General features: G+C 41.2%; 1 protein-coding gene across 8 annotated transcripts in view; it reads left to right on the forward strand.

Annotated features, from left to right (window-relative positions):
• Positions 1 to 230: 230 nt before the first annotated feature.
• PHACTR1 (phosphatase and actin regulator 1) overlaps positions 231 to 16,652 on the forward strand; it is a 588,779-nt gene continuing 572,357 nt past the window's right edge. Inside the window, exons 1-3 of one of the 8 annotated variants that reach the window (XM_012476554.3) lie at positions 231 to 863; positions 1,464 to 1,508; positions 2,642 to 2,794. In XM_012476554.3, the coding sequence (XP_012331977.1) occupies positions 2,692 to 2,794 (103 nt within the window). In that variant the 5' untranslated portion in view covers positions 231 to 863; positions 1,464 to 1,508; positions 2,642 to 2,691. Of the gene's footprint in view, positions 864 to 1,463; positions 1,699 to 2,142; positions 2,386 to 2,641; positions 2,795 to 16,652 lie in introns of those variants that run through there. The other 7 variants (XM_012476558.3, XM_012476559.3, XM_012476555.3 and 4 more) reach the window with 7 other exon arrangements.

A 16,652-nucleotide genomic window follows, 5' to 3' on the forward strand; every position in this document is an offset into this window, starting at 1 on the left:
CTTCTCAAATGTAAACTCTTTTTTCTTAACAAGCTGACCCACTGCACACCACACCTTACCAATGACCAATTCTTTGGTCAACAAAGGGTGCAAGAGGATTGTGGAAAATCCACAGTAGGGTTTACATTTGGCTGTCACTATGCCTTTCATGAAGATCTTAAAGTATTGTGCCTAAAAGTCCTTACTGAGGTTTGGTAGGAAGGATATTGAACTAGAATAACTTGAGATACTAGCCAAAGTTTATTTTTGTTGTTGGGATTCTTTTGTTACATTTGAACAGGGAGAAATGCATTTAGGCAGACTGGCATGATTTGCGCTGGAGATTTGACGAGGCAATTGGAAGCAAGGAAAGGAAGAAAGCCAGGCAAGAGGGAAGGGGTGACATCAAACGTGCCCTCTGTTTTTAGCCCCAGAAAACAGCTCCCAATTATAACTACCTGCCTTGTTGTGCAGCTCAGGATAAAAGTGGCATTGCAACAAACCCTACTGGAGCAGCCTTCGTGATTAGGAAGTACTCCACACCTTGGAGAGCCGAGGAGACATGAGAATAATTTTAAATGCAAATTAAATTGAGGGGGTAGCAGAGAAGAACACATAAAAGACAGTAAAACAAAACCTTTCAATTTTCTTAAATTAGCAGTCTAATGTGTTCTAAAGAGCAGCTCCACTCAGATCTCTTCTTAGGGGTTGCATTTCATCACAGTATAAATGGGCAAATCCATCACTTCCCTCTGCTCAGTGTTCTTGAAACAAGATTGAAGGGAAAATTAGAAGCTGTTCATTTGGGCTTGTGGGCTCAGAAGCGTCACACTGCTTTGTTCTGTACTCTATCGTGTCCTGTTGAAAGAGGTCAACAAGTGCCGGTGAGTATCTGCTAATTTCTACTCTTCCTTTCATATATCTTTTTGGCTAGTTTTCCTTTGCAGGGTATGGGGGGTTGTCGGGGGGATCTCCCACAAGATCTATGCTATAATGCATCTTTCAGAATCTGGGAAATTTCAGACAGCTTTTTAAGCTTCTTCCAGTGACTGATTCGCAGAAGGGAAGAGTTATTTTCAGCCTGGATGCCGGTGGCTGTTCTGTGTATTAATTATAAGAGGGGAATGTCTAACATATGCTAAGCTAAAATGGCCTTTCCCTAAACTCCCCCCAAATTCCCTGCCACTCTTAGGCTAGCATTAGGGTGAGAACTGGTGCCCCCACAACAGTTTCTATACAACTTTTCTATATATTAAAATTTTAATTATTTCCTAACCTATTCTTTTGTGGCTGCAAATCAAACTAAGATTTGGGATTATAAAAATAAACTATGAAGACATAAATCTGTGTTTTTAATGACTATGACACTTCTCTGCATAAGAGATGGGGGGCCAGGGAATAGCCCTGCGTGATGTACACATGTGGATTTGATGATTTTCTGCCAAAGTTTTACACGGGAAACTGGTAATTTTCTTCCTTCGCAGGGGAGGGTGCAGAGGCTGAGGCTGGCGTCACCTTCCGTTGCTAAGGTAACGTGCTCTGGCCATTTTATCTGATAAAGGAAGTCCAGTGGACTGTATGCATTATTCATCACTGTTCTAATCAAACAATCAAAATCGTTTATTTTCACTGGGAATATTTAGCAAGATCAAAGACACTCTGGCTGGAACGGCTCTTGTTTTACCGCCAACAGTTAGCCCTGGGTTTTTATCTTTTGCAGTAAGTATATTGGCTATTGGGGTACCTTTGGGTATTTGTAAAAGTTTTGTCTTACCAGACTTGGTTTCTTAAATTAAAATATATACTGTTAGAGAAACCAATTGGATAAGGCTTCTGAGCTTGGTTTTAATGACTTTGTCTTGTTAATTTTTCCAAAAAAATATTCTGCAGAAATAGAGAAAATTCAGTTGTGCAAGTATCAGGAAAAGGCTACATAGGCTTGAAAAGATAACCCAACAGGCTGAATGTTTTCTGGGGAAGTATATTAGCTTTGTGACAGGCTAATAATGTCATAGGGATTATTGCAATGCTGCAATCATTGTTGCTGCTCTACCAACCACAATTATTTCTCAAAAGCAGCCCCTGCCAGGCACAGGCAGGTGACGATCCTGTAGCACCTTATAAAATGTGCTGAAGGGAATCGCCCGAAAGGAAGGAATTCAAAGCATTTGTACAGCAAATATGTCAGTGTGTGTCATAAACGCAAGGCATCTATCAGTGGAGGCGTAGATTCCCAGGCGATTTTTCCTGCTCCGGGGGAATCCGAAAGTCCCAGGATCAGTTGAGGATCAACACTCACAACGCCTAACACTAAATGATGCTATTTATCAGACAGATCTTTTGAAAACCGATAGCATGTGAAATTAACAGTGTATGTTCCAGCTAATATAAAGCAAGGAAAGACTGGTATGTTATTTCTCTTTAGATCGGATCATCTGTTTTTCCTGGGTAGAATATATTACTTTTAATGAATGTTGGCTAAATGCTGCATTTTCTCATACGGTAGGGAAGCTATGCTGAGGGGTGGCTTTAGAATTGGAAATGTCAGTCAAATAGTAGAATATTATAATGGGATATTCTTATTCAAACATTGTAAAGTACATCTATATAGACACTTTATACCTGACATCTAAAATACTGTGGATGTTTTTCCTCTTTATAGGTATTCAAGTGAACATTTTCTCTCAGAACTCCGTGTTTGGAACATCAAGGATGGATTATCCCAAAATGGATTATTTTCTGGATGTGGAGTCTGCTCATAGACTCTTGGATGTTGAGTCAGCTCAGAGATTCTTCTACAGTCAAGGAGCTCAAGGTAATAAACTAAGAAAAAGAAATTCCTCTCATTTGCACGTTGGTTTTATATGAATAGCCGTGTCGGGTGTAGTTGCTAAAGCTTTGCTCTGAAAGTTTAATAACTGGTATTTCTAAATTGATAACCTCTACCAAACTGCTGCTGGAATTGAGGCAGGCATATAATAGAATAAATAAATCCACACTTCTTGGATGTGGTGTAAAAAATACCCAACTTTTGATGCAAGCGCCCTTCAGAAAGCTATGTCAGAAATGATTTCCCACTGCCTCGCGTCCAATACTTATGCCCAAAGAGTCAGGAATGCTTTTCCCCTTGGAGAATTCCCACTTTGCAGCCACTGCACTTGGAATCTTAGGGCATTGTGACCTAGTGGACTGGAATCTGGCAGGATTAGGGGCTCCTGAGAGGAGTGTTGAGCTTCTCAATAGCTACCTTCTCTATTTTAGCTGAATTCAGTTACTGCCTCAGAGAACTACCGGTGTACATTCAGGGAGAAAGCCTGCTGGGAAGTGTGGCTGATGTGTCTGTTTTTATTACATGTTTCAAGATGGTCATTTAGGCTCCAGTTTTCTTGCCCTTCTGTTGGGGCATTTAGAATGTTTTTCCACCACATTAAAGAAAGAAGCTGGAGTGTTATATGGGATCTCATGACAAGGAGGAGATTTCTTTTGACATATTTTATGTTTTCCATGGAATATTTAAGGTGTTCAGTCAAGGCAACCTGACAATGGGCATGTCCCAAATGGTGCAGGTGATGCATTTAGAAGGAGGACAATGTCCCTATTTTAAAATAGAAAAGCAATCGAATTCTTAGAACAAGTCACAAAGCAGAGCTGAGAAGAAAATGCAGTCAGCTTTTATAATTCTGGCATCTTTCACTTTAGATGGTGATGGGAACTTCACACAGCCACTGATCATATCCTGCCTGGGCTTTCCCAAGTGGTCTTCTGAATTGCTTTTACCTCCCTCTCAAGCCAATTTATCATGGTAATCTCAGGGGGCCTTGCAAGCCGTCTCCTTCTCTGCTGCCATTTCCCAGGGCATGACCCAGTCTTCTTAAAGTCAAGATGGGTTGGAAACGATCTGGTTGATTTGCTGAGGTCTGTGTGCCCATCAGCAGAGCTTAAATTAGCAAAAGTGATATAATAGCTAATTCTCCTCAACCTTCTCAGCCACTTAAAGAGACATAAAAATGTGAGAAGGAAAAGAATGAGAGATTGGCCAGGACCTCCAACCTATTCTGGGTTTGCAAGTAAGAAGATGCTGGAAGTAGATGTAGAATGGAGGAGGCTGGAAGTGGGTGGGGAATGAGGTTAGGCTCAATCCCTTCTCTAGCGCCAGGGTCACACATTGCTCCATCATTGGTCCATTCAACTGGAATGAGACAATAATTCTCTGTGGCGGGGTCTTCCCCCTGAACCGCATAGCCATCTGCAAAACAGAAAGGGAGGGGGCGGCAGTTAATTATAGAGAATAAAGATGTCCACTTGGTCTTGCAGTAGGGATGGTTTAAGCCTTTAAGAAGACTGTGGGCTCCAAGCTCTTACGGAAGGAAAACAGGCAGGGTGTGGGAGGCTCGGAGGACTCAAGGCAGCCTTCTGGTTGTCAGCAGATGGAGCTGGGGGTGGAGTGGTCAAAATCGTCACCATCAGTGACTGTGGTTTAGACATCAGAGCTGGAAGGACTAGAAAATGCATAGGAGGTGGTAGCATAAGCTACTGCTGCTCCCTGGAGTCATGTTCATATTAATCAGATGATGTTCAATCAAGGATTCCTGGATTTGCAAGAGGAGAGGGGGTTCCCCACACATTGTCTGGGTCAGTGTTTCAAAACCCCAGTCTTCCTGAATCAAACATCCAGGTGTAAGGCCTGTGAATTTGCATTTTAAGCAAGAACTCCAGGGATGGCTACCTAGCCAGTTCATCAGTCTAGGGGCAGCATTTACGAACCAGTCCACCTAATCCCGTTTTCTCTTCTTCCACCCTGGAACAGGAACACTGCCCTCAGCACTAGAGGGAGGATAATATAGTGGTTGCAGGCTCCTCTGCAAAATGAAAACAGTAATAGTTCCTAATTCATAGGTTGTTAAGAGAATTAATGAAGTAAGGTTTTAAAGTGCTTAAAACAGTATCTGTCACATAAGAAATGCTATACATGACCAAATCAATAAAGTAAAAATCCCTGGCAAAAGGCCATCCTCTTCTGTGTAAAACTTGATAGTGGGCCAGGCAAGGTGGCTTTCGCCTGTAATCTCAGCACTTTGGGAGGTTGAGGCCGGTGGATCACTGGAGGTCAGGAGTTCCAGACTAGCCTGACCAATGTAGTGAAACCACGTCTCTTCTAAAAATACAAAAATTATCCAGGCACAGTGACACACACCTGTAATCCCAGCTACGTGGGAGGCTGAGGTAGGAGAATTGCTTGAACAGAGGAGGTGGAGGTTGCAGTGAGCAGGGGGTGCACCACTGCACTCCAGCCTGGGCAGGAGAGCGAGATTCTGTCTCAGAAAAAAAAGCTTCATAATGAAGCTGCCTTGCAAGCAAGAAATGTGATCTGATAAAAGTTAAACCTATTTCTAGCAACAACAAAAAAAATAGAAATTTTAAATACATATAAAAATGCAGTGATTCATTTCTTGTCCTGTCAAAATCCAACTCAGGGCAAAACTGAAAAATAGCTCATCTTGCTGCTCCCCATCTGTCTTGTCCTTCATTTCATTTTAAAGATGAGAGCCTCCCTCCCTCCAACTCCTTCCTGGGATCCCCAGCACACAGGATCTGTCACCTTGGGAGGCGCCTTCCTCAAGTTCTGCTTTTACCATATCTTGGCACTTGGCACTGCATTGCATGGGTTCCGCCACTGTAACTTCCTCCTCTTTGCACAGACTCCACAGTCTGTCCTGGAAAACCAGTACCCCTTAGGCCTTACAAAGGAACAGTGAATGGGTGAAAACCTGAGTATATCATGGCCTGCACACTTCGCATCCAAACCAGATGCACACATTGCCGTGACTCAAGCTTGCATCTAACCAGTGGCAAGGCTCCAAGGACCAGTGAAGGAGGGCAATTTGGTGGCCAGCTCTTGAGAAACATGTTTGAGACAATTACTGTCTTACACTGTTGCTGAATCACTCCATGTGGCAGTTCTCTATTCAGCCAGTCCAGCCAGTGCAGAGGATATTAGTTAAGGTCAAGTGGCCCCAATTTGATAATTTCTTCTAAAAAGAAGGCCCACTTGAAAGTACAGTATGGGGTTAAGTGTCTAAAACTTGGGTGACATAAGGCTTGGTTGGCTAAACTGTTGTTTGATTATTGCATTTTTGAGTGGTGTATTCTCACTATCATGCAGTTATTTCTATAGACTGATCAAGTGTGCTTACAGATGTCAAATGATTCTAAAGGGGAAAGCAAGAAAATCTGAGTTTCTCTCGTTTCCCACATGACAGCCTCATATCAATTTATTTACAAACTTATAAAGTTCCAGGAAGATAACACCTTCTATATTAATCATGTGCAAAATATTTATCCAAAGCCACAATGCCAGAATTATGTTTTTAATCCCCACAGAGTTGTTTTCTTAAATTTTTCTTGGAAAGTGGTAATAGCCATCTCCTGAGTAGAGGATGTTTTAGCTAGTTAAAGCAAGAGGAATCCAGGACAGTGAGAAGAAGAAAAAGAAGGAAAAAGGCAAATTCTTTTGGAAGTCCCTGAGACTTTCAAAAATGCCTGATCTGTTCTTCTGAATAAATAGCCTGTTATCTTCTCCCACCTCTATTTTCCCTTGGTTTGACCTCAAGGTGGGGGAGATCAGCTGCCTTTCTCGTGATTCTGCTTTAGAAGGTATGACGTGTTGCAGACAGCAGAAAATATCCAGGGTCATCCCGTTTGTCTCCTGTCAGTGAAGGAGCCTCTCTTGATTAACTAGTGAGTCATTTGCCAATAGTAAATCCTAACAGGAAAGGAGTTCTGTGAAAGTCCCGTTTAACTGAAAAGGAGAACTCCAGAGGTTGGAGATACATCTGGCTTCAAATATCAACATGTCTTGACATCACATAATTTGAGCTCATCCATCTTTCAGGTTGCTGACAGTGCTACCCCACACTCTCAACTTCAGGCTCGGTAGTTTGGTAGTGAACAATTAAACTGGAAGAGAAGACATTATAAAAACACAAAGTTAACATCATGAGATTTTTTAGGCTAAAATAGACACCATGACTCCCTTAGGTTTCTTCCTAAACCAAGAAAAACAGACCCTGGGAGGGCCAGACCTAGGCTTTGGTGCCGTATTTTCAACAAGCCCATGGGTTTTTAGGATGAATACTGGAGCTTGAGAACCACCATCACAGATCATCAGTCACTTGCTACTCACAGTGTGGTCCCAGACTGACAGCACCAGCTTCACTCATCTGGAGCTTGTTAGGAATGTAGAATCTCAGGCCCTACCCCAGACCTAGAGAAGGAATCTGCATTTTAACAAAATCTCCAGGTAATTTATATTAGTGTTTGAGAAGCAATGACTGAATTCGGTGCACATTACAAACACCATGTGGAAGCTTTGTTTTGGTCTTTTTCTTTTTTCTATTTTTTTTGAGAGAGAGAGAGAGGAGGGTCTGGCTCTGTCATCTCAGGCTGAAGTACAGTGACAGGATCATTGCAGCCTCAAACTTCTGAGCTCAAGCAATCCTCCAGTCTCAGTCTCCCAAAGTATCTGGGGCTACAGGCACATGCCACCATGCCTTGCTAATTTCTTACTTTTTCATACAGACAGAATCTTGCTGTTTCCCAGGCTTGTCTTAAACTCCTGGCCGCAAGCAGTCCTCCCACCTCAGCCTCCCAAAGTGCTGGGATTATAGGCATGAGCCACCGTACAAGGCCACACCTGAGAGCTTTTACAACCTAAAGGGTAGAGTCCACTATGGACCAATTAAATCAGAATCTCTGGGGATAAGCCCCACACATGAGAATCTTTTAAATTGCCCCCACTAGATTCAAATGTGCAGCCAGGGTTGAGAAGTACTGACCTTCATTTCATAGTAAAAGTTTTTAGCATCATGCAGGTACTCTTGCCTAAATAATTTTCTTTAAGTCTTCTCCTTTAAATGAATTCAAACCATGGGGAAGCTGCAAATAGACTTTTAAAAAGCACTATGGGCTGTGTGGTGGCTCATGCCTGTAATTTCAGCCCTTTGGGAGGCCGAGGCAGGTGGATCACCTGAGGTCAAGAGTTAAAGACCAGCCTGGTCAACTTGGTGAAACCTCCATCTCTACTCAAAATACAAAAATTCACTGGGCATGGTGGTGGGTGCCTGTAATCCTAGCTACTTGGGAGGCTGAGGCTGGAGAATTGCTTGAACTTAGGAAGTGGAGGTTGCAGTGAACCAAGATCACGCCACTGCACTCCAGTCTGGGCAACAGAACGCGTCTCCATCTCAACAATAAATAAATAAAAATAGAAATAAAAAGGACTGTGTATCAAGGGCTGCCCCTTGTATATTCATTGTTATCTGTTAATCCTCAAAGGAACTTTGGGAAGTAGGAATTCTATGTTCATGTGGCAGAGTAGAAAACCGAAGACTGATGAGGTGAGCTATCTTGAAAGAGCTGTACATTTAGACAGCAGCAGAGTCAGGGTTTGCATTCAAACATATCTGACTCCAAAGCCCAAGTGATTTTGTTTAAGTTATCTCGTGCTGCTTGCCAGGAAGAGGCAACCTCTCATCTAGTCAAGTTCATCAAATCAACCCCGCAGATCAGCGAAGGTAACTTCCCTGACCAAACCACACTTCCGGAGATGGTTAAGCTGTGGCCCAGAGTCATTCTGCTGGGAGCTCAAATCACACAGCTTAAAAGAAGACAGCAGAGACAGAACCAGATCTCATCTTACCACATCCGTGCCCTGTCCACTGTGTGATATTTCTTTTCTCAAAAACCTTGGAAATTTAAATTACCTTCTAAAAGGAACGTACATTAAAAGGCAGCCAATTGACAAAAGTCACTAGGCAATCCTAGTGACTCCTGCTAACGATTTCTCCTCTTTCATCATTTAAAATAACACTTGGCATTAGAACCAGGCACAGTAGTCACTGTTACTTGTCATAATCCACCTTTTCTGTCATCTACATTGTCTTGTTCAACAAAGGAAAATGCCAGTTTTGACAACTGATGAATGCCACAGTGAGCAGCTAAGTCTCTTTAAGTTGCTTTTGGAAGTAGAGAGGTATTCATCTAAACCTCCTCTCTCCCCTCACACCTCCACCCACCTCCATGCTTTGCCCACTCTGTGAAATCGGTCAGAACAGCTGGTATTTGAATCTTTAGCTTTGAGTTAAATATACTCTAAATCTGAACTCTGAACCTCTGGGACTTCTAAACATGGCCCCAAGAGAGAAAGACATTTGGTAGCTCTCCATTAGTTCCAAATCAGGAACAGTAGTCACTGACACAGAATGTGCTCACACTATTTCCTTTGCTGTGCTTATAGGGAGACCCAGCCCCATTGTCACCACCTCTGTGAAGTTTTGCTTGACTTTCCCAGGCCTTCCTCCCATATCCTATACTACAGCTGTGCACGCCTACACGACAGCCATTGCCATCATCTATGATTCTGCCTCCACCACCTGTTAAGATGCATGAGCTCACATAAATGACTTCAATTCTTTAAACCTCAGATTCCTCATCAAAATAGATATAATGCTAGCTCTGAATTCATAGGAGACTTTGGGAATTAAATGCAGTACAGCTACTAAGTATCTAGTACCTTGTCTGTTGTTACTGATTAGTTATTGATACTCTTGTTTTATGATTACTTAAGTATCTGTGACTTACCTCAATCACAGTGATCTCCTTAAATAGCATCTTCTTGGTGCCTAGTATTATCCTTCTTAAACAGTAGAAGCATTAACATTTATTAACTGTCTCTATTGAACTGATGGGGTAAGAATGCTTAAATCTACACTATAAAAAGAAATTTTTTAACAAAACTGTTTTTTTTAAACATTTTTGTGGGTACATAACATAAAGATACATTTTGGACCCCAGGAAAGGGTGTGATGATTCAATATTTAGAAAATAGAACCTCCTAAGACTTTTAAAGAATTAAAATCTTTGTTGAAAATGGAGCCTGCATAAGACTGAAGGTAAGGACATGCAAAGATAATATTCAGATACATAGAGATGTAGGCAATGGACGCAAGTCATCAACTCTGCTGTATCTCATATAAGACAGAAGAAATTAAAAGTAAGAATATACAGCAGGGGAATTTAGGTCTATTATTGAAAAAATCAATCTTTTAAAATAGATTTCCAGGGATCCCTGAGTAGTATTCTTCTGGAAAAGGGCTTTTTGATATAGAATAGTCTGGGATGATGAAGTTTCCATTCTGCCTAAAAGCAGAGTTATTGAATAGGCAACCGCTCAACTTTCACTGCAGTGAGCTTAATTGAGTTCAGTTCAAAAGCTGGGTTGAACATGTCCAGAAAACCAGCTCTGTGCTGTACCTTGAGATCCCCTTTTCCCTTCCTTTTTAGACTTTTACTGCCTACTCCACTTTTTATACTTTTTGGCTGATTAATCCTCAAACCAGCTATCACCCCACTGACGCTTCTAACCAGACTTAAAGGAAGGTGAGTGTAGACACCCACCTAAACCACATGCTGGAAATACACACGTTGAGAGCCACTCACTGGAAGCCTGGCCATGGTGTTTTAGGAGTCTTGCATCATGGAAGTCAGGTTGTCTTCTTCCTCCATGCCTGTCCCCTGAGCCCTTTATGTCATGACCTTCCATATGGTTCACATCTGGACCTGCAGGTTTGATTTGCTTCAGAAGGACTGGGGCAGGAACAGTGCTTGCAAGACAACCCAATCCCCATCTGGACGCAATTAGTCAACTGGGTTATAACCTTTTCCATTCACCCATGTAATGTCCTCCCACCTGCCCCTCAGAGTCCTGCTAGGTAATATCCTATATTTCTATTGGTTCACTGTCCAAATACTTGATATATAATCATACTATTTCCCAGACTTTTGTCTCTGAGAAGTGCTTCAGATGATAATTTATTTTTTATTGTTTCCAGTCTTGGTGCTTGAGCCATCACCCTCAACAAATACTTGTTGTTTTATTTTGGTTTTTTGTTTTCCTCCATCACTCTAGTCAGGAAGCAGTATATGGCACTTCACTCACAGCTGACAAGCTAACTACCAAGCCTAACCCTCCTATTCGCCCACTCATTCCATTTCAGACCTCTAATTGCTCACACCCAGGCTTTCCAAACCTGTGTTTAATACAGGGAAGATGATGTGTGAAAAAGACAGTGAAGGCAGATCAAGAGAAAAAACATTGTGGAGCCAGCCAGCCTGCCAACTCCACAGATAAATAGATGACCATCGAATCCAACCCTCCTGTTCTGGAGTGTGCTCTGGGAACAGGACGATTCTCTGTACACAAAGTCCCATTGTTGGTGCCCACAATTTACTGCACACAGCCTTTCAGTGCTCTTAGTGCCTTTGCCCCCAGCAAGGATCTGCTTTGCCATGTATTGTGATCCAGGACTCATACATAAAGTAGGGCATGGGGATGAGAGGAAGAGGGAGAGAAAATGAAAGAATGAGAGCCAGAGAGGAAGAAAATTATGTGAAAATACAATGAACTAATTTCAATCAATTAATCATTCTTGCTCTCACATACCACACATGAGAGGCAGCCCACACTCACCCAGAGCCAGCCATGACCCAATTAGCATAAACAATTCACCAGGTGCTTGGGAAATCATTCTCACTCCTCATTTGCCCAAACAAATCTGTTTTCTCAAAAATTTTGGGACCATCCTTTGTGCCTGTGCTAGCAGGGGCAAGGATAGGGAGCCTAACACTTCAAAATCAGCCCATGCTAATATCATTTTTAATATTTCTCAGTAAGCAATAGTCACTTATACAAAACCATGGAATGAATATTTATGTTAAATTGGATTTCTAAATACCAGGACTGAACAGGGTTATCTTCAAGATCTATACATCCTTTTCCAATCATAAAAGCAAAGCAAGGGAAGTGTTAATGCCTTTGGCTAAAAGGGGAGAAAAATAGGAGAGGGCCAGGAACAGTGGCTCACACCTATCATTCCAGCACTTTGGGAGGCCGAGGCTGGTGGATGGCTTGAGGCCAGGAGTTCAAGACCAGCCTGGGCAAAATAACAATATGCCGTCTCTATGAAACATTTTTTTTTTTAATTAGACAGGCATGGTAATGCACACCTGTAGTCCCAGCTACTCAGGAGGCTGAGGCAGGTGGATTGCTTGAACCCCGGACCTCCAGGTTGTAGTGAGCTGTGATCATGCCACTGCACTCCAGCCTGGGCAATGGAGCGAGATTCTGTCTTTAAAAAAAAAAAGAAGAAGAAAATCAACCCTGCACAACTATTTAAACTTTTTGTATTTACTTTTAATTTCTTTTACCTACCTTTGGAATTTTACAAGGTTTTATTTATGGCACATACAAAACTGGGGGTATGAATAAAATAGTTTCCCATATTAGCTTAAGAATGTCATAGTGTTTAGGACTTGAGTTTTAGAATTGCACAGCTCTGAGTTCAAAGGATGATTTTCTCTTCCTAACTTGTGACTTTAGGCAGGTTATTTAATCTCTCTCTCACACTTTTCCTTTTTGAATACAAATGACAGCAATAAGAATTCTTAACCCAACAGGTTATTTTGAGGATTAAATGAACCATAGTTTCACAAACTATGGTATGATATATAATTTTCAGGTAATACATAAACTCTTTCATAATAATCATGTATTAATTTTATTGTGCTTTAGAAAAACGTAAATAGAAAAACTAATTAAAATATAAAAATATATAGCCAGTACTGCACATTCACACATGACGGCTTAGAACAAGCAGTGCAAGAAAAAGTAGGCTGATTAAGTCCATTTAAGGAATAACATTAAGTAAATGAAAGGCTAGATGGCACTTAGCTACAGCAAAATACATAAGAAGTCATATAGGAATGACTAAAATTTGGAAACAGACAACAAATATAAAGCACTAAGCCAGACGTCAAGCACCTGATACATGTTTAATAAATGGCAGCTCTTATGTTAATTATGCTTTAATTTTCTCAGGCCTTAGAGGAAAATCACAGGGTGTCTGCTTCCCAAGAGAGACCCCCCACCTGCCCTATCACTTCTTTTCTCTGATGCCATTTTTTTCCAATTCAAATTTCTAAGACCTTTGGAGACATGAAACAGTCTTAAAACACAAGTACGAGAACAAGCAACATAACTTTGATTTTAAAATAAAATTACTAACAAATTCCAAAAGTATCCTCTGTATTGTACTACCTGTGGGTAACATTAGCTAAACTGTATTGATTTCCTCTGAAATCAGAGTAAACTCTATCATTGATGATCAGTGCAGCTGTGTCTCTAAGTTGGCATTCAAGGTGAGGTGACAATTCGCTTGCATGTGAGTTCAATTTAGGGAGGATAAAAAAGAATACTCTGGGCGGTGTGAAGTGGCCTGTGATGAGGCATGAACAGGCATGGGAAAAGGGTGATCCATCAGGAAGACTGCATGTGTTAGACTCTCCCCTAAGCTGACAGGTTATATTGTAGAGATGGAGAATGGTAAGAGAGAAGACAAGAACAGCAGGCAGGAGTCATGGCATGTGAGGCTGTGCAGTGCCAGACTAAGGAATCCCAAAACTGATACTGAATCCACGAAAGCACCAAATATGGAGGAGATGTTATCAGGTCTGCTTTTTTTTTTGAGACGGAGTTTCGCTCTTGTTACCCAGGCTGGAGTGCAATGGAGCGATCTCGGCTCACTGCAACCTCCGCCTCCTGGGTTCAGGCAATTCTCCTGCCTCAGCCTCCTGAGTAGCTGGGATTACAGGCTGCGCCACCATGCCCAGCTAATATTTGTATTTTTAGTAGAGATTGGGTTTCATCATGTTGACTAGGATGGTCTCGATCTCTTGACCTCGTGATCCACCTGCCTCGGTCTCCCAAAGTGTTGGGATTATAGGCGTGAGCCACTGCGCCCGGCCCTCAGGTCTGCTTTTATAGAGATCATTAATACAGAGGACAGACAGGGGAGGAAGACCAGAGGCAAGGAGTGGCATCAGGAGGCTACTGCAGTGATGCAAACAAGAAAAAAGCCTAAAGAGGGAACTGACTGGGAGAATTCAAAAGTGGAGAGGATTCTAGAAATATTAAGAATTTTTTTCCTGATGATGTGGCAACAAGGTGAGTAGACAGAAAGGGAGAAACAGGTTATTTGAATTCTCCCTACATGTTATCTTTGGGCCTATTAGGTGAATGATGCAGCCCTTCCCTAAGAGGAGGAATACAGGAAAATAACCAAGATGAAGGTAGGAAAAAGAAATTCCACTTAAAGCATATTGAGTTTGGAGATCCTATGGAATAGCCCAGCACAGATTACCAGGATGGAGTAAATTCCATGGAATAAGCTTAGGATGGAGATCTTGGAAAACCATCTGAGATATTCTATATTCCTCAGTAATTCCTAAAATAATTTCACTAACATGTTTTACATTGGCCTCTAAATATGTGGTTCTACTGGGCCTTTAATTTTCCTTTCATACTATTTAGAAGATTGGGAGATTGTTTAAAGAAAACATACTTTCTAAATAAAAAGTTTTTTTCTATAAATACAATATTTTCTTCCCAGCCCCAGTACTTACAATTAATAGTCTATTTGAAATATTTACATGAGCCAAATGTTTGAAGTCACTAAGATTATTGCAAATTCTGGTTTGTATTTTTATAATAAGCAAAAATCTTAGTTAATACTTATAAGGTCATTTAAAAAACACGTTTTTTTTTTTTTAATCTCAATGCAGCTCAATCATAGTGTAGAACTATAGCTTGTTCCAAAATGCTGCAAAGGAAGAGAAAAAAGATATTCACCTAGAGCTGGTTAAAAATAGACCTTCCTTTTTTTAAACATTTATTTTAAGTTCAGGGGTACATGTGCAGGTTTGTTACACAGGCAAACTTGTCTTATGGGGGTTCATTGTACAGATTATTTCATCACCCAGGTATTAAGCCTAGTACCCATTAGTTATTTCCTGATCCTCTCCCTCCTCCCACCCTCTACCCTCCAATAGGCCCCAGTGTGTGTTGTTCCCCTTTATGTGTCTGTGTGTTCTCATCGTTTAGCTCTCACTTATAAGTGAGAACATGTAGTATTTGGTTTTCTGTTGCTGTATTAGTTTGCTAAGGATAATGGCCTCTAGCTCCATCTATGTCCCTGAAAAGGTCGTGATCTTGTTCTTTCTTATGGCTGTGGTACAAAAACACCATGGAATACCATGCAGAATGTTACCTTTTTTATTTACTTATTTTTTGAGACAAAGTCTTGCTCTGTTGCCCAGGCTGGAGTGCAGTGGTGCAATCTCAGCTCACTGCAACCTCCACCTCCTGGGTTCAAGCAATTCTCCTGCCTCAGCCTCCTGAGCAGCTGGGACTACAGGCACCCACCACCATGCCTGGCTAATTTCTTGTATTTTTAGTAGAGATGGGGTTTCACCATGTTGGCCAGGCTGGTCTTGAACTCCTGATCAGATGATCCACCCATCTTGGCCTCCCAAAGTGCTGGGATTATAGGCATGAGCCACTGCGCCCAGCCATATTACCTTTTTTAAACCCATGCAGTAATATATTATCTTTCATTTAGCTGATTGTGTACTGTTTGGTGACTAAATTTGATATGTGACAGGCAGAGAAGAAACTACTTGGCTTGGCCCAATTTATTTCTTGTCTCTGAAAAGCAAGACCACACTCCAAACATCACACTGCAGGAGATATTTTTACATTAGCCTTATATCTAATGCTAGCTTAATAATCTGGATATGTACACTGACATCACAAAAGGAGAGTAAGAAGACTCAGAGTAAGAAGTAAGAGTAAGAAGACCCCTGGCTATGTGCCAGGGGCTTTGTATTTATTATCCCATTTCATCTATAAAAAGGAAATTTATTGGGCACATGACATTGATGTGCCATTTTACAGATGAAGTAATCCATGTTTCTAATAATCGAGTGACTTCCCAAGGTCACAGCTCTTAGTAATGGAGCCAGAATTATAATCCTGAGCTTTTGGATTCTCCCCACTACAACTAGTGGTCCTATGTTATATTGGTGACCATGGCAATATTAGCAAAGACGTCCACGTACAGCCATGTGGGGATGGACAGATGTTCATGTGTTTCTACACATTCAAAGGTAGAATGTCTCAATGCTGTGTGATACAAATGTGTCAATGGAACCATTTTATGTCATTATGCTCAGGTTCAACATCGTAAAGGAATGTTTTCCCTTTTTTGAGGGGGGTGGAAACTATCAAAATGGGATGGTGGGGCCTCTGACCCTTAAACTGAATTGCAGAATATATGATTTGCTTGCAATTCCTGGAAATTAGGGGAGGAGGGCAATCTGCCTAAGTCTCCATGGAGCTTCCTATGATATACATAACTTGTTTTTTCCTCTCACTACCAATGTGACATATAGTAATTGTAGAAAATTTTTAAAATAATGGCAAACAAAAAAAAGCAAAACAAAAATCAAAACTCAAGTAGCCTCATCATCTAAAAATAGGTATTTTATACTACCTGGTAAATATTCTTATATTCTTTTTATACACATAGGATACATAGATTTTTCTTGTGGTGCTGTTTAAGATATTTTTATTATTTATTTATTTTTCCTTATTTATCCTAAATGGGATAAATGGGATACATGTCCAGAATGTGCAGGTTTGTTACAAAGGTATATGTGTGCCATGGTGGTTTGCTGCACTTATGACTTAGAAAGTTCCCTCCTCTCACCCCCTACCCCAA

This window comes from Aotus nancymaae, unplaced genomic scaffold (genome assembly GCF_030222135.1).
Source record: "Aotus nancymaae isolate 86718 unplaced genomic scaffold, 86718_ANA_hifiasm-v0.15.2.pri h1tg000051l, whole genome shotgun sequence".
Lineage (NCBI taxonomy): Eukaryota > Metazoa > Chordata > Mammalia > Primates > Aotidae > Aotus > Aotus nancymaae.